The sequence below is a fragment of the Piliocolobus tephrosceles genome, chromosome 3 (genome assembly GCF_002776525.5).
Source record: "Piliocolobus tephrosceles isolate RC106 chromosome 3, ASM277652v3, whole genome shotgun sequence".
NCBI lineage: Eukaryota > Metazoa > Chordata > Mammalia > Primates > Cercopithecidae > Piliocolobus > Piliocolobus tephrosceles.
The window spans coordinates 7,036,881-7,057,436 of record NC_045436.1 but is presented as its reverse complement, the minus strand read 5'-3'; the positions used below and the strand labels follow the sequence as shown (position 1 = coordinate 7,057,436).

The 20,556-nt window shown below is 39.4% G+C and overlaps 1 protein-coding gene across 2 annotated transcripts in view; it reads left to right on the top strand.

The window, feature by feature from the left end:
* Nucleotides 1-20,556, top strand: part of TENM3 (teneurin transmembrane protein 3) — a 470,182-nt gene that overhangs the window by 393,683 nt on the left and 55,943 nt on the right. For both annotated transcript variants that reach the window (XM_023221030.1, XM_031935298.1), the window contains exons 13-17: nt 10,594-10,810; nt 11,832-11,951; nt 12,488-12,749; nt 18,273-18,540; nt 19,840-19,983. In XM_023221030.1, the coding sequence (XP_023076798.1) occupies nt 10,594-10,810; nt 11,832-11,951; nt 12,488-12,749; nt 18,273-18,540; nt 19,840-19,983 (1,011 nt within the window). The remainder of the gene's footprint in view (nt 1-10,593; nt 10,811-11,831; nt 11,952-12,487; nt 12,750-18,272; nt 18,541-19,839; nt 19,984-20,556) is intronic.

Below are 20,556 nucleotides of genomic sequence, written 5' to 3'. Positions count from 1 at the left end.
CTTTTTTAACAAGATGAGTTCTCCACAATGCATTGTCCCTGGCAGTCATTACCATGCTCCCATCTTCTCCAGAGGGAGATCTAGTCAGTTTCCTTTGACACCTCGCATCCCTGTCTCGTCCTCCAGTGGCCAGCTCCCCTGTGGGTACCTGAAGCATGAGACTCAAGCCCTCTCCTGGAGACTGGCTGGTTGAGGGCACAAGAATGACTTTAAAAGATTCATACTAAACTTTTTGCAAGAATGGTGGAATACCAAAGCATAACTCCTTCCAAGAAGAATACCAGTAAACAAAGAGTTCCCTTTTTTTCTTTTTCTTTTTTTTTTGAGACAGAGTCTCGCTCTGTCTCCCAGGCTGGAGTGCAGTGGTGCTATCTCGGCTCACTGCAACCTCCACCTCCAGGTTCAAGTGATTCTCATGCCTCAGCCTCCCGAGTAGCTGGGACTACAGGCGCCCACCACCACGCCCCGCTAATTTTTGTATTTTTAGTAGAGACAGTGTTTCACTATGTTGGCCAGGATGGTCTCGAACTCCTGACCTCGTGATCCACCCCCCCCCCCCCCCCCCCGCCACCCCGAGCCTCCCAAAGTGCTGGGATTACAGGTGTGAGCCACTGCGCCAGGCCTAGAGTTATCTTTTATCCTTTAGAATTATTACTTTGTTGGGGTATATCAGGAAGATATACCTAAAACAGGCTATTTTTTTCCAAGTCTGTAGGGGCTGATGACAGTTGAGAAGAAAGTATAAGTCAACTGAGGTTATTGAAAAATAAGAAAGAAATAACAAATAAATAATTAGATGAATAAGCAAAAGAAGCAAAAATACAATTGAAACTGCAAGAAAGCTGGGTGCAGTGGCTCATACCTATAATCCTACCACTTGGGGAGGCTGAGGTGGGTGGATTACTTGAGCCCAGGAGTTTGATATCAGCCTGGCCAACATAGCAAGACCCCATCTCTACAAAAAATATAAAAATCAGCTGGGCGTGGTGGCACACGCCTGTAGTCCCAGCTACTCAGGAGGCTGAGGTGGAAGGATTACCTGAGCCTGGGGAGGTCAAGGCTTCAGTGAGCCATGATCGCGACACTGCACTCCAGCCTTGGTAAAAGAGTGAGGCCGTGTCTCACACACACACACACACACACACACACACACACACACAAACTGCAAGGAAAAGTAGGAATGTGCTGTCAGTAGAAAAGGGGCGTGAAGGATTGAAAACAAATGGATGAAGTATTAACGTAAACATGAGAATAAGTGTAATGAATGGAGAGATCGGTATTTGTAGATTGCTAAATGAAAATAAGGAAACGTTAGAAAATAGAATTTTTGAAAATCTTGCAGGAAGATGGACTATTACGTTCTCTAAAAACAGATTTAAAAATAAAAAATAATGAAATGGCAGGAAACAGCACTGGAAAGGAAGTGGGGAGAGGGAGTTTAAAACAAAAAAAGACGGTGGCTCAAGCCTGTAATCCCAGCACTTTGGGAGGCCAAGACGGGCGGATCACGAGGTCAGGAGATTGAGACCATCCTGGCTAACACGGTGAAACCCCGTCTCTACTAAAAAATACAAAAAACTAGCCGGGCGTGGTGGCGGCGCCTGTAGTCCCAGCTACTCAGGAGGCTGAGGCAGGAGAATGGCGGGAACCCGGGAGGCGGAGCTTGCAGTGAGCCGAGATCCGGCCACTGCACTCCAGCCTGGGCGACAGAGCAAGACTCCGTCTCAAAAAAAACAAAAAGAAAAAAGGAAAAAATTACAAGAGATCACAAGTAGTTCCCAAAATGAATCCAGATATTACCAGACATAGAGTGGTGCTCAGAGTCTTAGAGCATCACGCTGTGTGATTCAGGTAGATGATGGTTTGGGGGGAAATTACTGTTAGTTTGAAAGACTCTGCTGGATCCTATCTAAAGGAAGGAGGAGATGCAGCTTACTCTGAACCCTTTTTCTATCCACAGAATCTTTAGAGGATAGTGAATCCCATTCTGGGGGAGAAACATCCAGCTTATGCCCTGTAAAGCAAAGGACTTCAGTAGCTTCCTGCTAGGACTCAAGGAACATAAGGTTTAACCCCTGCATCTTACTGGGTTTTAGAAGAAGAGGAAAATCAGAGCCACACGGGTTGTCACTAAAAGTCTCCCCTCTTTTTTTTGAGACGGAGTCTCACTCTTGTTGCCCAGGCTGGAGTGCAACAGTGCAGTCTCAGCTCACTGCAACCTCTGCCTCCCAGGTTCAAGCAATTCTCCTGTAACTGGAATTACAGGCGCTCGCCACCAGGCCCGTCTAATTTTTGTATTTTTAGTAGAGACGGGGTTTCACCACATTGGCCAAGCTGGCCTCGAACTCCTGACCTCAGGTGATCCACCCACCTAGGCCTGCCAGAGTGCTGGGATTACAAGCATGAGCCACCACGCCCGGCCTAAACGTCTCCCCTCTGTTTTACACCTATGGCCATCAGCTGCCACCTGAAGCTTAAGAATGTAGACGTGGGCACTGCATGGCATCTCTTTAGAAACAGGCCTCCAGGCTCCACGTCTCTCCAGGTTAAGAACCCCTGCATTAAGGCAAGGGGTATTATTAGTAGTCCTGGTACACAGATAACTACACTCTCATTGTCAGAAGAGTTAGCCACCATCGGTAACTTGGTGAGCATCTTTCTACTTTTTCCTCAGTGAATTCATATGCACATTTATGTTATTAAACTTAAATAAATACTGTTCTAAATTTGATTCTTCTAAGGACAATATCTTAGAGACTTTCATGCCCATACATATAGGCCCATCTCATTCTTTACAACAGAAACATGGTATACTAATTAATTTCACCACTGCTACACTGATAATTTAATTGTAATTTTTTTGCTCTTTGTATAGAGACAAATCTGTAGCAAATTTGTGTGTGGGTGTGATTGTGTATCTGCATATGAATCTTTGTGTAAATGTACAAATATTTCTTTAGGATGGATTTTTAGAGATGAACTTGCTGGTTCAAAAGGTATTTTAATTTTTAATTTTGATAGCTACTGCTCGATTGCTTTGCAAGTAGGTTTCATCACTGTACACTTCATCAATCTGAGGGTGTTTATAGTCTATATGTAATCATTGTAAGTAAACAAAAATGTTCAACAAAATGAAAAATATTAATTTTGTCTGATGAATGAAAATGACCCCATTTTTATTGTTTTAATTTGCATTTTCCTAATTACTAGTTAGATTGATGATCTTTATATTTATTTCTTTTTTTTTTTTTTTTTTTTTTTTTTTGCTAATTGCTTATTTATTTCCCTCCTTTTTTTTTTTCTATTGAGCTGCTTGATACTTTCTTTTTAACTCTTAGGACTTCTTTATATTTTCCACTTATTCTTTGTTAGGTGTGTTGCAAATATTTTATCCCAGGTTTTCACTTGTCTTTTAACTTTGTAATTTATGGTGCATGCAGAAGTTTTCAGTTGATATGGCATAAATTTGTCTGAGGTTTATCTTTTTAGTCATGACTTCTGGGTTACATGTCTTCCTAAATAGAGCCTTTCTGAGATTAGACAGTATTATATATAGGATTTCATGTAATTTCTTCTAATACTTTTTATAATTCTGTGGATTGCTTAATATTCAATTAATCAAGAACATTTTTAAGTACCTATTGGAGTAAAAAAGAAAGAGGAATCCAAGGATTAGCGTAGTGTCTGAGGGTAGGGAAAGCATGATAGACGGAAAACGGGGCATCTCTCTTATGCTTCTAAGCCTTTTTAACTGTTTACAATTAACAATCTTTAAGAACTTAATTCAGTTTTTCCTTCATTGAGCAAATGTATTAAGTGCCTACGTGGCGCCAGCAAGTGTGCCAGTTTCTGGGGATACGACAGTAGGGATGGATAGCGAACTAGATGAGCCTCAAGGAGCTTAATGAGACAGTTGTCTGAGATGACTGCTGAAGGAATTGAGGGCTATATGAAGAAGTAAGAGAGAAGGTTAGAGATCTCCAGGCAGAGGAAATGAATATGGTGAAAGGTCTATAAGCCATGTTAAGGAGTTGTGACTTTACTCAGAAGGCAATGGAGACCAAGTAAAGGAAGCATTTTAGCCAGAGAAGTGAAGTGATCAGATTTGGTTTCTATAAGGTTACTCTGGCTAACATGTAAAGAATGGATAGTTGGGGCAAGACTGGAACCTGGGAAAACACACTGTTGTTAGGAATTTGTCAAAAGAGGACCATGGTGGCCTGATGGGTAGTTTCGGGGAAAGAGAAAGAAAGACTGATTCAAGAAAGATGTGAGATGAAGAAAAGCAGCTGATGCTTGATTAGGTGGAGAAAAAAGGAAGAGACGGGGAGTCAAGGATAACATTCAGGTTTCTACTTTGAGAAGCTGAGTGGGGTGGATGGTGGAACCATTCATTGAAATAGGAAGTTGAACAGCAGCGTGTTTGGAGGAGAAGATCACATACAGACATGTTAAATCGTATTACACATGTTAAGCTTTAGATGCCTGTGCAATATCCAAGCCAGATATCTTGAAGGCAGTTGGTGGCTTTGCAGTTCAGGAGAATGACCAGCCTGGAGTTGAGGGCTGAAGGAATTGAGGGCTATATGGAGAAGTAAGAGAGAAGGTTAGAGATCTCCAGGCAGAGGAAATGAATATGGTGAAAGGTCTATAAGCCATGTTAAGGAGTTGTGACTTTACTCAAAAGGCAATGGAGACCAAGTAAAGGAAGCATTTTAATGATTAGCATTGAAATGATGTGAACATGAGGTCCGAAGTCACCAGGAGAGCACTAATGTAGACAACCAAGAATGTGTGGAAAACCTAGCATGATCCCAATCCAGAAATGAATGCATATTTCAGTTTGTTTCATGCATATTACAGAATGTGACTGAAAAGAATAACAAAAGTTACACCTGTATACTTTTAAAATTCTGAATTGCACAAATAAAATATTACATGGGAATTTCTAACTCAGACTTGAAACTTGGAGGTTGAGGTGTGGGGGGAAGTACCAAATACTGTGGGGAAGGACAGTGGGTATCAATTATCATTTGAGTAAAAAAGAAAATTCATGACTTTTTATCCAGTCTGTAAACCAAGATTCTGAAAAACAAATAAAAATATCCATAGCTCCTTGAAAGAAGAAAGTGAGAGCATTGACAAGCAGCGTAAAGCCAGCATAGAAGGTAACCTAGGAAAAGACCTTTAGTTAAGAGTTTTAATAATCCAACAAAATGTATATTGTTTAAATTTGCCAGGAAAAAAAAATCAAGAGTGATGTAAAGAAGAATAGGAAATAGGACAGGATAGAGACCTTGAAGCGGGACCAGGGGTTGGCACACTGTGGCCTCTGAGCCAAAGCCTGATTTTCTTAATAGTTTTATTGGAACACATTCACACCCATTCATTGACATATTGAAGGCAGAGTTGAACAGTTGCCGTAGAGACTATATGGCCCACAAAGCCGAATGTATTTACTCTTTGGCTCTACAAAATAACTTTGCCAGCCACTGTAAAAGACCAGTGAAAATGCACAAAGAAAGACAAGAGCATATTTAAAAATAATGGACAGAAAAGCTAACAAGAGCAATAATATTACGGACTGAGCGGAGGGAAGCATAAACAGTATGATCTAGTTTACATCAGAGTACCACGTAGATTACAAAGCCTGAACGGAAGAAAGACAGGCTCTTAACTGATCACTGCAGCTATTATTATTCAGCGGGTTTTGAGCATTTCTGATTTATGTAGATTTTTATGATTAATGCTATTAGATATGGCTTCTATACCAATGTAAATTTAAACCAACCTAATATCCCTGAAACTCAAATGGAATCTCGATGATTTTTGAAAAGCTATTCCACAAAGACAATTTTACTACACTATACATTTGGGCAAGTGGGTAATCAACTTAGTTATACTAGGTAGCCTTAGCTGCTGTGTAAATACAGACCAAAAAATGAAAAATGTTTTCTCAAGTTATAGGAAGCCAGATTCATAACCATCCGTCACTTGCTTGGGCAAGTTACTGATAAAAACTCTGCAGAAAAATAACAAACAGTGTGTCCCTGCACCTTGGCTGTTGAAAATGAGATTCTTTCTCTGATTGATGTTAGCAGAGAGGCTTGTAAAAATGCATTTCCAACTGATTAGTTCAGAAAGTGTCAATCTCATGCAGTTTTATGACCTGCAGACTACATGCCAGATGTACATTTGCTTTTTATAAACAAAGATGAATGACTAAATTTGAGCATTCCTCTTTGGCAACTGTACCATCTATTGCCTAAGGGAAGTCACTGTGGGAGCATTATGGCGGGGGAGAAGAGGGTAAGGAGCACGTAACCCTTAATTTACCAGATTAATGGAGATAAAATATAATATTTGGAAATACTTTTCCTGTTGAGTCTTTCCTACTTTTGTTGAAGAATGACTACAAGAGAAAACCTGCAAGAATATCAGACATTTGTAGTGTTACTCTCCCAAGCATATGCACCCATTCTAAATCCATCAAGTAAGAACTAAAGGTACCATATCATAAAACACATTTGAAAGATTCCCCATAAACATCAGCATATAACTATGATTGGGATGCAAAGGTTAAAGTTTTTAAAATTTTTTCGTTTGTTTGTTATTTTGGGTTTTTGTTATTTTATTTTTTTTTTTTTTTTGAAACAGGTTCTCTCCCTGTCACCCAGGCTGGAGCACAGCGGTGGGATCATCCTTCACTGCAGCCTCGAACTCCTGGGCTCAAGTGATCCTCCCACCCCAGCCTCCCAAATAGCTGGGACTTCAGGTACACACCACCGTACCTGGCTAAGTTTTCTAACTTTTTGTAGAGATAGGGTCTCGCTATGTTGCCCAGGCCTGTCTTGAATTACTGGGCTCAAGTGATCCTCCCATCTTGGCCTCCCAAAGTGCTGGGATCACAGGCGTGAGCCACTGTGCCTGGCTAATTGTTTTTTTGAAGCCAGAAATGATATGGGAGCAGTAGGTCTACAGTCTACTATTTCAGAAGTCCAAGTCTTAACAACTATGCTTCTATTTCTTTTAGAGAGAGGGAGGAAAAATGTTTTACATTATTATTATATATCGTCATGAAAAATAAGCCAACAGCATACTGTTGTCTTTCTTCCACTAGAAATATTGAGAAATGTTTATGCATTTTTCATCTTCATGCCCTTTTGCCTAGGAAAGTAATATTTTGATAAATTTATATGAAATTTCCAAATTCAGTTTCATTTGATTTTCTTTTTTTTTTTTTTGCTTTGAGATGGAGTCTTGCTCTGTCACCCAGACTGAAGTGCAGTGGTGCGATCTCGGCTCACTGCAACCTCCGCCTCCTGGGTTCAAGCAATTCTCCTGCCTCAGCCTCCCAAGTAGCTGGGATTACAGGCACCCACCACCATGCCCCTCTAATTTTTTTGTATTTTTAGTAGAGATGGGGTTTCACCATGTTGGCCAGGCTGATCTCGAATTCCTTACCTCAGGTGATCCACCCGCCTCAGCCTCCCAAAGTGCTGGAATTACAGGTGTGAGCTACTACGCCCGGCTTGATTATCTTAAAACATGATTTTAGTTTTTTCCAGAGAAATAAACATGCAGTTTCAAATGATTAACAACTCATTATCTTAGAAATATAACAGACATGAAAATACATATACTATCATCAGGAAACCTTGTGTCATCAGATCTGCTTATCAGAAATCCTGACCCACACATTTACATGTGTATGGAAATTATGGTTATAAAAAACTTAAACTATTAGTGTGAAAAGAGTCCAACTTCATAAATTTAATTCAGGTATTCACTTATTAAGCCTTTCCCCACTCCCCCAACTTAGTGAAGAGATTTTTAGTTACTGTCTCTGGATAAGCTAGGTCTCTGTCAATTTCAGGTGACAGAAAATTTAATTCAAACAGACTTAAGGAAAAAGGGAATGCCTTCATTTCTATAACTAAAAAGCCCAGGAGGTCAAATGCAGCTTATGGCAAAAACCTCAAAGGTTTTTGTGTCTGTGTCTGACCTGTTAGTTTTTCCTCCAGCCCTTGCTCTGCTTGCCTGGGGATGACTCCATTCCCAGCAGCTTCTATAACGGCAGCAAGGTGGCTGCAGCAATCCCAGCCACACAGCCTCACAGATCAAGCCTGGTTGAGGGGTAAGAATCTCTTTTTAGATTGTTCCTGAAATTCACTCTTGTTAGACATGTTAGGTCACCTGTACATTTCTGAACCAAACACGAAGTGAAGATTATGCACATGGCCTGAGAGGTGGGGAAGGCCGGATACGCAAACAAAAAGTTTCATCTCTTGCCCAGGGAAAGGGAAACGGGTCCGGGTAAGAACAGTGTCCACTACGTGTCTTTTTCAGATGGCCAAAATGACGTGCTGAGCCAGGCCTCTTCACATCCTGTTTCTTACCTTACCTGTGTTGTTGCTGACCTGCCTTTTAGACTGGGCAATTTAATTCAACTTTGTCTGTTTTCTTTTATCTCAGTTTGCTGTCAGATAATGAAGGGGCAAGCTAATATTCTATTAATAAGAATAGCCTAATGTAAATCAGTGGCTAGTATAGTTTTTTTTTTAAAAAAAGAAAAGACTTTTTTTTTAATTGTGTAAATAAAACATAATGGTCATCTAGATATTTTCAGCTGAGCTTCCTATCATAGAGTCACACCCAGACTTGATACTTCAGTTGGAAGATTTTAAAACTATTTTGTCAGTTCTCCTAAGATTAAAGTCTTCAGAAACTGATAATTTTATTAATCAATACCAATAAATGTAATAACCAAGGAGATAAAAATTCAGTCTTCAGCTGGGCTCAGTGGCCGAGCCTATAATCCCAGCACTTTGAGAGGCCTAGGCAGGTGGATCACTTGAGGTCTGGAGTTCGAGACCAGCCTGGCCAAAATGGGGAGACCCCATCTCTACTAAAAATACAATAATTAGCCAGGCATGGTGGCAGGTGCCTGTAGTCCCAGCTACTCAGGAGGCTGAGGCAGGAGAATCACTTGAACGAGTTAGGCAGAGGTTGCAGTGAGCTGAGATCATGCCACTACACTCCAGCCTGGGTGACAGAAGAAGACTCAGTCAAAAAAAAAAAAAAATTCATGTTTTTCAACTGGTCAGTAAAGCCTGACCTTAAAGGATAATGCTATCAAATGGTCATAACTTGAAACACTCAACTGCTAATGGATGGTTATAACTTTTAAACAGAATACTTACACGGGCCATTGAGTGTAGTTTCCTTTTGATGTTCCTGGAGAAAGCACTGGCAAATTCTTCTCATCCATTATTCCTTTTATGTCATCAATACTATAGGTCAGTTTTTCATGATGGATTTCTTATTATTTCTAATATTATGGCCGATTTACATTTACCACATTTTAATTAATACCTCCATTTTAGTCGGTATATTCTAGGAGTCCAGGCTCTTGTTTAAAATTTGGGATATGCCTGATTTTATCTGGAACACACTTAACCTTCCTCAGAAGAGCTATTTCTTGTTGTTGTTGTTGTTGTTTGTTGTTGTTGAGACAGAGTTGTGCTCTGTTGCCCAGGCTGGAGTGCAGTGGTGCAATCTCGGCTCACTACAACCTCCACCTCCTGGGTTCAAGTGATTCTCCTGCTTCAGCCTCCTGAGTAGCTGGGACTACAGGCACCTGCCACCACACCTGGCTAATTTTAGAGATGGGATTTCACCATGTTGGCCAGGCTGGTCTCGAGCTCCTGACCTCAGGTGATATGCCTGCCTCAGCCTCCCAAAAGTGCTGGGATTACAGGCATGAGCCACTACACCGGCCAGTAGAGCTATTTTATTGAAAGGTGTTTGGCTAGTCTCATTCATTTTATGTTGATTTGTGTTTGCTGCACTTCATAAACTTCACTTTCTGACCCTCTCCCAAATTTTAGAGCTTCATCCTACATAGATTCCTATTTACCATACACACTGTGCTAACTCCTAGTGCATTGTCTCTAAAATATAGGATATTCGAGTAGCTTGACTTATAACTAATCCATATGCCTTCATACTACTACTAATAGATTGTTCTAGTCACTAATTTTTTATTTCTTACTCAGAACAAACAGTATATGATTCTTTTCAGCCATCTCTAATCCAAGTATTTACTCTCCGTGAACGCAGATGCAAGTAGATTTATATGTCACGGAATGATGGGGATATGTTCTGAGATAGGTGTTGTCAGGCAATTTCATCATGGTGGGAGCATCGTGGTGTGCACTGAACGCAAATCTAGATGACACAGCCTACTACACTTCTAGGCTACTCATCTGTACAGTGTGTTACTCTACTGAATACTGAGGCAGTTGTAACACGGTGGTATTTGTGTATCTAAACATAGAAAAGGTACCGTAGAAATACAGTATTATTATCTATGGGACCACCCTTTTATATGCGGTCTGTCATTATGTGGCATATGACTGTGTTGTATTTCTATTTCTTCTGGTTTCAAAAAGTATGCCTCGTAGCAATTACTATCAGATAGTCAGTGGAAAATCACTTGATGTGAAAAAAAAACAGTCAAGAAACAAAACAGATTCTACATTATGGCATCAAAAGGAAAATTCCCTTATTGGGGAACATTTCTCTCTACAGATGGACTCATTGACTGCATGGATCCCGACTGCTGCCTACAGAGTTCCTGCCAGAATCAACCCTATTGTCGGGGCCTGCCGGATCCTCAGGACATCATTAGCCAAAGCCTTCAGTCGCCTTCTCAGCAAGCTGCCAAATCCTTTTATGATCGAGTCAGTTTTCTTATCGGATCTGATAGCACCCATGTTATACCTGGAGAAAGTCCTTTCAATAAGAGGTTAATGCTTCTTTTCTGTTTGTAGATTTGTAATGATGTTTTCAACAGTTACATATACTTTATGTGAAATACTCATGACTGTGAGCTTGAGGAAAGTGCTGTTTTTTAAATACAGTTTTTCCTCTTTCTGCAAAGTCCTCACCAAACTTTGCATTTCAAGCATTTTTAACACAGTTCACATACTTTGTGAATTTCAGTGCCTGAGACATAACAGGACATTACATTAAAGAGTCAATAAATCTTCATTTAACTAGTTGATTTTGTTGGCATAGTTGGAAATGTTTCAAAAGAAGCAATGAAAAGACCCCGAAAGGCAAAACAGAAGTGCCCTTTTTTTTTTTTTTAGCTGAGCTCACTAAATGATATAAATTATGAATTAATGTAATGGAACTGCTGACGGCATGGCAGTAAGATTGCATAAGCTGTTTGACTGGTGCTTTACAGAGCAGTAATGACCTGAAAATAAACCAGTAAGTGAAAGCAGGTGTCTTGTGTCTCACTGAGCAAAAGAAGATGATTTACGCCAGAACTCCTGGGTCTGCAGTAATTTAACAGCATTAATGCAGTTATAGCCAGCAGTTGATTAAAAGTTGTTGTACAAATGTTCCTTATTGCCCCCTTAAATCTTATACTTCTTGGTCCCTGAAGATTTACTGATTGCCTCAGAATTAATTGGAAAGTCTACTTTTCTTCATGTGAGCACCATGTATATGACTTATGAAAAAAGCACAGAGTTTATCATTTTAAAAATTCATCTCTAAATTATTGGTCTTGATAACACTCCAAAAAACAGATTGCCACAAATTAAAACCCAGGATAAACAGAAGGCATTTAGAGAATATGAATTACACTGAATTAAAAGGGACATTGTCTTGGGAGTCTTTCAGGTGTGGTTTTTGTGAATAACGATTGATTGCATAGAATAGTGTTATTTTATCCTTAGGTTGAATTATCTATAAATCATGATAATGTTGGCCTGAAAAGACAGATGTTCATTCTCATTCTTCTACTTTTCCAACAGCCTTGCATCTGTCATCAGAGGCCAAGTACTGACTGCTGATGGAACTCCACTTATTGGAGTAAATGTCTCGTTTTTCCATTACCCAGAATATGGATATACTATTACCCGCCAGGATGGAATGTGAGTTAGTCCCCATCAAACTGTCTCTGAAGGATTTGAAATATAAAAACTAGATCTTCCTGTACCACTGTCATATTTGATTGTCCTTTTTAATGTGGAAATGCAGCAACTTTTAGACTCTAGAAACTTGTGACAGTACATATGGCAGAGATTTAAAGTCATATACGCACATACTTCTTCAAAAGTTGATTTTATTTTCTAAGGCATGGTGATAGTACTGTAGTTTTGTGGGAGAATACTCTTGGTCTCAGCAGATGCATGTTGAAATCTTTACGGGTAATATTTTATAATGTCTAAACAAGAGTCCATGGAAAGCAAATTTGAAAAAAAAGTTGGTGAACTTGGTGAATACACATGGGTCATATGAGTATGTATTGTATAACTCTGGGAATATTCCTATAGATCTGAAACTATTTCATATAAAAGTTGGGAGAAAAAGTTGATTTTCCTTACAAAGCATATTAACTTAAGGAGAGGTGTGTTGGTAGTTCTGTGGGATCCAGACAATTCACTAAGCAGACTTTGTTTTTTCTTAGGTTTGACTTGGTGGCAAATGGTGGGGCCTCTCTCACTTTGGTATTTGAACGATCCCCATTCCTCACTCAGTATCATACTGTGTGGATTCCGTGGAATGTCTTTTATGTGATGGATACCCTCGTCATGAAGAAAGAAGAGAATGACATTCCCAGCTGTGATCTGAGTGGATTCGTGAGGCCAAATCCCATCATTGTGTCATCACCTTTATCCACCTTTTTCAGATCTTCTCCTGAAGACAGTCCCATCATTCCCGAAACACAGGTAAAATATTCTCACAGGCAGTACCTGTAACTACAAGATCTTCAGATCATGTTTTGCCAGAGAATCTTAAAATAGGTTATAGAGGCCAGGCACAGTGGCTTACACCTGTAATCCCAGCATTTTGGGAGGCCGAGGCAGGCAGATCATGAGGTCAGGAGTTCAAGATCAGCCTGGCCACCATAATAAAATCCCATCTCTACTAAAAATAAAAAAAAAAATTAGCCAGGCATGGTGATGAGCGCCTGTAGTCCCAGCTACTTGGGAGGCTGAGGCAGGAGAATCACTTGAACCAGGGAGGCAGAGCTTGCAGTAAGCTGAGATCGCACTACTGCACTCCAGCCTGGGCAACACAGTGAGACCCTGTCTCAAAAAAAAAAAAAAAGAAAGAAAAAGCATGGATTATAGAATTCCAGTGTTATCTTTGAGTAATTCTATAGAATGAATTATAGTGTGTGTGTATGTCCTAGAGTAGCTATTGTTATAGTAGGATATCTAGTTATTTCTTTCTTTTTTTTTTTTTTTGAGATGGAGTCTTGCTGTGTCACCCAGGCTGGAGTGCAGTGGCGTGATCTCAGCTCACTGCAAGCTCCACCTCCTGGGTTCATGCCATTCTCCTGCCTCAGCCTCCCAAGTAGCTGGGACTACAGGCGCCCGCCACCACGCCCGGCTAATCTTTGTATTTTTAGTAGAGACGGGGTTTCACCCTGTTAGCCAGGATGGTCTCGATCTCCTGACCTCATGATCCGCACACCTCCCAAAGTGCTGGGATTACAGGCGTGAGCCAACGCGCCTGGCTTATCTAGTTATTTCTCAAAGATCTACTCAAACAAAATACTTTTTCTTCAGGATATATCTTACATATTTATTAGTAATAGTCAAATGAAAATATAGCTTCAACTCAATCACTAATAATGTCTTTGCTCATTTATTTATTTATTGAAAAAAAACTTTAGTGTCTGAATGTACCTGACAGCTTGACTGACATCGTACCAAGTGCTACTGACACCACTCACTATTGCACATGGCTATTAGTCTCAATAACTTACTGTTTAATTATTGTTGTAAGTAAAAAGTGTTTTGGAAAAGGTAGTTTTGACAGAAAATATTCATTAATATAACTTTCTAAGGAATAGCCATGCGTTCCCCATTCGTTTCATCTCCTGAAACATCAGAGGATTGTGTTCCATCCCACATGTTTCCAGTTAGAAATAACTTTCAGATCTTACAAGCAGGACATTAGGTATAATGATAATGGACTTTGCCAGACGGTGTGGCTCACTACTATAATTCCAGCACTTTGGGAGGCCAAGGCAGGAGGATGGATTGAGCCCAGGAATCTGAGACCAACCTGGGCAACATGACAAAACCCTGTGTCTACAAAATATACAAAAAATTAGCCAGGTGTGATGGCATGCACCTGTAGTCCCAGCTACTCAGGAGGCAGAGGTGGGAGGATCACTTCAGCCCAGGGAGGTCAAGGCTGCAAGAACCATGAGTCCCACTGCACTCCAGCCTGGGCGCCAGGAGTGAGACCATGTTTCAAAAATATGTGTAGAATAATAATAGACTGTATTCGTAAAGAGGTAAGGAAAAATCTGAGTCATTAAAATACACTAGCACATAGCAGCTTTGTCATATTCACTCTCCAGATATGTATTGAACACCTGTTCTGTATCAGGTGCTGCTATGTGGGAACAAAGCAGTAAACCACTCAGATGAGGTATCTGCTCTGACTGAGCTTCCCAACTCATGAGTGGAGAGAGGCAGTCAACAGAAATACGTCAGGTTGCGATGAGACTTACAAAAAATAATAAAGCAGGGGATAGTGGATAGAGGTATGATCTTATGTAGTAGAGTTTGAGGAAATCTCTTCAATAAGGTGACATTTCAGCACAAACTTTAAGCAAGTAAAAGAACAAGCCCTGAAAATAGAAGGGGATTTTTGGCTTGTTCAAGGAGTGGCAAAAAGGACAGATGGCACGGCTGGAGTGAAAGCAGCAGTCAATAAATCACAAGCATTGAAGACCATGGCGAAAATAGCTCTTCGAGAATTGGAAGCCATTGAAGGTGTCTAAGCAGAGCAGTAACACTCACTGATTTCCTCCTTTAAGGAACTTCTGTGCTGAGAGTATTCTATATTGGGCAAGGGTGGAAACAAGGAGACCAGTTAGGAAGCAACTTCAGTTGTCCACAGGAGAAATTTTGGTGACTTGGACAAAAGTCTTTGAGGGTAGAAGTAGACACGGAAGAGTGGAGTCCAGGAAAGAGGTTGAAACTAAAGAGGTAAATTTGGGAGTCATTCGCATGTAAATATAAAGCACTGGGGGAGATCACCTAGGGAGGGAGTACAGATAGAGACTACAAGAGGTGAGCCAGAAAGGTCTAGGATAACAAAAAAACAAAAAGGCTCACAGGCAAAGGTGTTGCAGCAGCAACACCTCAGGGATTCATTGTGAAATGGTCAAGCCAACTTTGAGCTGAAACTTTAAGAAGTTCATTGTAACCTCAATCAATTTAATACTTCCTCCCCAGGCCCATCTTGCAAGAACTCTAGACTTCATAGTCAGTCCTAAAATAGACTTTACCTAGAGTCAGTATCTGTCGGTAGGTGTCAAATTTTTAGCAAACTAGGACATTAAAATGGGTTTCAGATAGTCAACAATTCCATGAATACATGGAGTCTTTTCTCCATTCATTCATGCAGTAGGCAAATATTTCGTAAAAATGTACTGAGAGCCTACTGTGTACAAGGTACTTTACTAGGATAAAAAGAAGAATAAGACATGCATCCTGCCATTCTAAATACGATAAAGATTTTAATGAAAAATCATACAAGTTCAAAGGAGAGGTCAATTCCTGAGTAAGCCAAAGAAAGAATGACTGAGGAGTTTGGTCTTAAACACAGATTAGGCTAGAGGGAGGAAAGCATGTTTCAGATTGAAGATGTGTAAGCAACAGTGGAGTGGCAAAAACAAGTCATGCTGTGGAGGGGATAATGGGGAAGGAGGCAGAAGATGACCCCAGGACCAGTTTATAAATGGCCCTGAGGCGCAATCCAGTGGAGACCTTGAATTCTTTAGGTGATGTGGAACCCAGGCCCCAATGGAGTTTTTTCAGCATTTCTCTAAAGTTAACTCAAGTGGCAAAACGCACTTGATAGAAGTGCAGAAGATATTGAGAGAAGAGAGAAATGAGTGAACAGGCTCTTCTTGTGAAGTGTATATCCATGCATATCCAGGGCTCAGATGGAGAGGGCCTTGCAGTCACAATGGTAGTGGAAATGAGGAAGAGGGAACACATTAGACAGGGACTGGAAGATAGAATTGGCAGGACGTGGTTCCTAACCGAATGTTGAACAGGATCAGGAATAGGATTTACAGCTCACGCAGCTGGCAAAAGTCGTCCTGATGGTTTATTTTCCCACTTTGGCTGGATTTACCTTTCCTTCTAATGCTCAATAACATGGTCAAGTTAAATTACATCAGAGAAACACATGCTTTAATGAACAGAATTACAGATACTAAAATCTAGTATAACACATGATATTTTGAAATAGAGAGGCAGCTTCTGGAAGGTCACAGGAAATACATATAATATTCATAAGAGAGTCCCTTACTCATGGAAGACCTATCAAATGGATACGAAATTATTTTGAAAATAAGAGGAAGCAAATGATGGGCTTTAGGGTTAAATCACATATTATCAGGACCATTCTGGAGTCACCGAATCTATTTTTCGAACTAACTCATTGATATTTCACTGATTATGGGAGAACAATGAGTTATCTTTAAACCTTTCACCCTAACAACCTACAGTCTTACAGAAGTACCCTCAGCCTTAAATTTAATGGTTTCCCCAGGTCTACACAGTTTCTATATGTTTGTAAACTATTTTGGTTAAGGCCGTTTTGTGGCTGAATTCAGTCAGCGTGTTTGAAGGAAAACTCCAATGGTAATAAATTTGTGTATCTACATTAGAAATGCCTCTTACTCTACTGTACCACATCGCGTCCATCTTCATGCCAACACCGACTGACGGGCCAGAATGGAAGTTTCCTTCATCCATTCATTTGTGCTACTTCCAACTATGTGATTGTTTATATTGAAGCTGACAGCTCTACCCTCAGTACAAGGGGTCTTGGAGGGTTTTACTGAAGTTATTAAAGTCTGGAGATGGCAGATACACATCATCTTTAACTGTTCGATGTGGAGGTGTTGGGGAAAGGGGAAACATTGCTGAACACTGAATCAGTATTCTAAGATCTTTCCAACATGAAAAGGCAGCTGTTTCTGTCTGAATAATGAATCTTGATAGGGCAATATGAGGAAGCCTTTGAGAGTACTGTTTAATTCTTCATGGAGAAAGTAGTGAGTTCCTGGTGCACGTTCTTGAACACAGATAGCCTTGCACTTAACAGCCTATGTGGAAAGCCCAGGAAGAGCTGTTCTTATTCATCAAACTAACAGGAGCATTGGAAAAGAGAATATGAACTCTTTAGAAAAATTGTATATGCCACATGAAACACATTTTTCAAAATAAGTAATGTTTTGGCATAATGTATTTTGCATTTGTTAATATAAATGTTGTCGGCATTCACAGAGCTAGTCACACTGGTAATCTGTGGGGTTAAGAGTATAATCTTTTTTTAATTTGTAAAGGAGATATTTCTTATGCACATAATTATATTCGTTTTTACAGTCCAGTTTCAGATAAAAAAGTGTGAATTGATAGGTTCTATGTGCATTTAATAACATATTAGTTTCTCTCTAGGAGAAATTTTATGGAGCTTTAAAATATTATCTAATTTACCATCATATCAAAAACCCATGGTAAGTTGGAGCTCAATCTTTAATTATGACAAGGTGCTATTATTACATTACCTCTCAACATGGATATGGAATTTGCTACACTTTAACCCAAATGATTGAGTCTTTTTTGTTATCCTTACTGTCTTTATAGACTGTGACCAGCCAGCTGATGAGGCTATCGTATTGGTTTAGTCCCTAAATGAGCCAGCTGGCACAGGCCAGATCTTTGGCCTAGACTGCATCCCTGTTCCGAGCTAACCATCTTACAAATGTCTGCTCTAATTCTCCAGGGTGATGGGGTGAAAGATGGGTTAGTGAGAATCCACTGTGACTACTACACTAACGAGTCAGTGCATGTCAGCCTGATGGAGCAGTCACAGTGCTTCCCGTGTGAAGAGTAGCACCCGAGCTATGATTAACTCAGAATAAATGACAAGAGGCTTTTAGGAAGAGACATTTGGGCTGGCAGCAGAGTTATTTTTAATTATTGAATTAAGATAACAGCTCAAATGCATATTTGTGAATAGTGTTTCTTTTGTGTCTTATTTTAGTTGTCCGAAAGCAACTAAAATAAGCACATTGTCTTTAAGAGTAACTACACTAAGACACAAAGAGTCACTATTCACAAATATAGTGAATATATACTACATAAATATATTTTCTCTAATAGTCATACATGATCACAGTTTGAAACTTCTGCTTTATTCAAACTTAGGTACTCCACGAGGAAACTACAATTCCAGGAACAGATTTGAAACTCTCCTACCTCAGTTCCAGAGCTGCAGGGTATAAGTCAGTTCTCAAGATCACCATGACCCAGTCTATTATTCCATTTAATTTAATGAAGGTTCATCTTATGGTAGCTGTAGTAGGAAGACTCTTCCAAAAGTGGTTTCCTGCCTCACCAAACTTGGCCTATACTTTCATATGGGATAAAACAGATGCATATAATCAGAAGGTCTATGGTCTATCTGAAGCTGTAGGTAAGTTCCATATAAATCTTTGCTGCAATGAAGTTTTTCTCAAAGTCAGAACTATCATAAATTAATTGTAACCCAGGGAAGTCAGTGGATAAACAGAATATAAAGAGAATAAGGTTGTCCTAGGGATATTATACCTTGGCTAGTTTAGATCTACAATGGGAAAAGGAATGTCCTCCATGTGGCAAGAAGAAAATATCAGTCTTTCCTGGCTGAAATTATGTTATTGAGGAATGCTCTGAGTGACATTTCAGCTTGTCACATCCTTTTCCCCCCCATGTTTCTTTCCTTATTGTGTCCCTTTCTTTTTTCATTTTCTTCTCTTTATAATTTTACCTCCCTGGATTTCCTTATTTGTTTTCATGTCTGTATCTAACACTAATATATTTTCAATGCATATTGATATTAAACAGGATAGCAGACATTTGTGTCCATGAATTTACATTAGCTGTTTTCACTAGAAGGGCCAGTTCATTTAGTGGAAGGACAATCAAACCAGTTGTTTTATTGAATGACTGGACAATGCAATCAAAGTGTGACGTGTTGAGAGACAGAAAGAGATTAGGTATATAGTATAGCTTCAAGCTCAGAACATCAAAAACTAAAGAATGATATGTTTTTGTTTTAATTAGTTTTTACCTTAAAAGAGAACATTGTACTCTGAAATTAATAGGTAATTTGGATTTGAATTAGTTCAAATCAATCCAGTAGTTGCCACTTCTCCTTTCATTCTTTCTAAATTTTAAAATCCCTGTTTCATTGTGAACCCTGGAAAGTTTTTCATCTGTGATTTATTCATATTACTGCTAGTTTGTTTATTTCTGATAGTAATATGTCAACATAATGTCATAATCTGGCTAAATTTTTTATTCCATTGAACCTTACTTATCATAAATATTTTCCATAATTTAACACTCCTGAAAACTAAAGAGTTCTAATTATTCAGATGGCAAACATTATTTTTAGTTGTTATCTAATCACTGTTTGAGACTGATCTAATTACTTAACCAGCTGCCCAATCTGGACTTTATTTTGTGCTGTGAACCCCTCATGAAAGGGCGGTATGGGGAAGAAAAACACTCATTTTCTGTTAAATCAGTAGAAAATAATATTTGGAGATCATTTTTTAAAAATCTTGTATATGGTCTAATCTTCTTAAATTAAAAAATAAACTGCTCACAAATAAGTGGAAATACAGTCTCAGAACACAGATGCGAAAACGGCAGTTTTTTCCAAGTAAGAAAATAAACTGCGTTTCCCCCAGTAGTTGGAGAGATGAGCTGTGCTTTGTTTGGATTCCAGTGTCAGTTGGATATGAGTATGAGTCGTGTTTGGACCTGACTCTGTGGGAAAAGAGGACTGCCATTCTGCAGGGCTATGAATTGGATGCATCCAACATGGGTGGCTGGACATTAGATAAACATCACGTGCTGGATGTACAGAACGGTGAGCTCTTGTTCATAGACGGCTGATACCGTAATGTATTGTTCATAGACGGCTGATATCGTAATGTATTGTTCATAGATAGCTAATGTTGCCCACTTTCCAACTCACGAGATCGTAGCAACATTTTATCCTATCCATGCTGTAGGATTAGAAATGGTAGAAAAAGAATAAAGGTGAATTTTTAAAAATTATAAAAGCCTAAAGTGGGAACTATATACCACTTTCTTAATAGACTTTAAAATGTTCATGTATTCATCGCCGAAACGATCTTCCCATCAGAATGTGAAAGACTAACTTTGGTGTTGCAATGAAGGATCTCTGAGTGGGAGTCGTCAGCACAGATTCAGCGAGCGTGTCTCATTCCACAATGAGTCAGTGAGTGTGAGCCAAAGTACTTAGAAAAGTTTACCAAAAATGGAGGGAGGGGAATTTGTTTTTAAAATAAAGAAAACAAAATCATGTGACTTCACCAAAATATTTTTAGTAGATTTTAATTTTTGGGTAATTATTCTGATTATCTAGATTTTTTTTTTTTCGGTTCTTGTTAGACTACTAGGGAAATAAAACATTCTG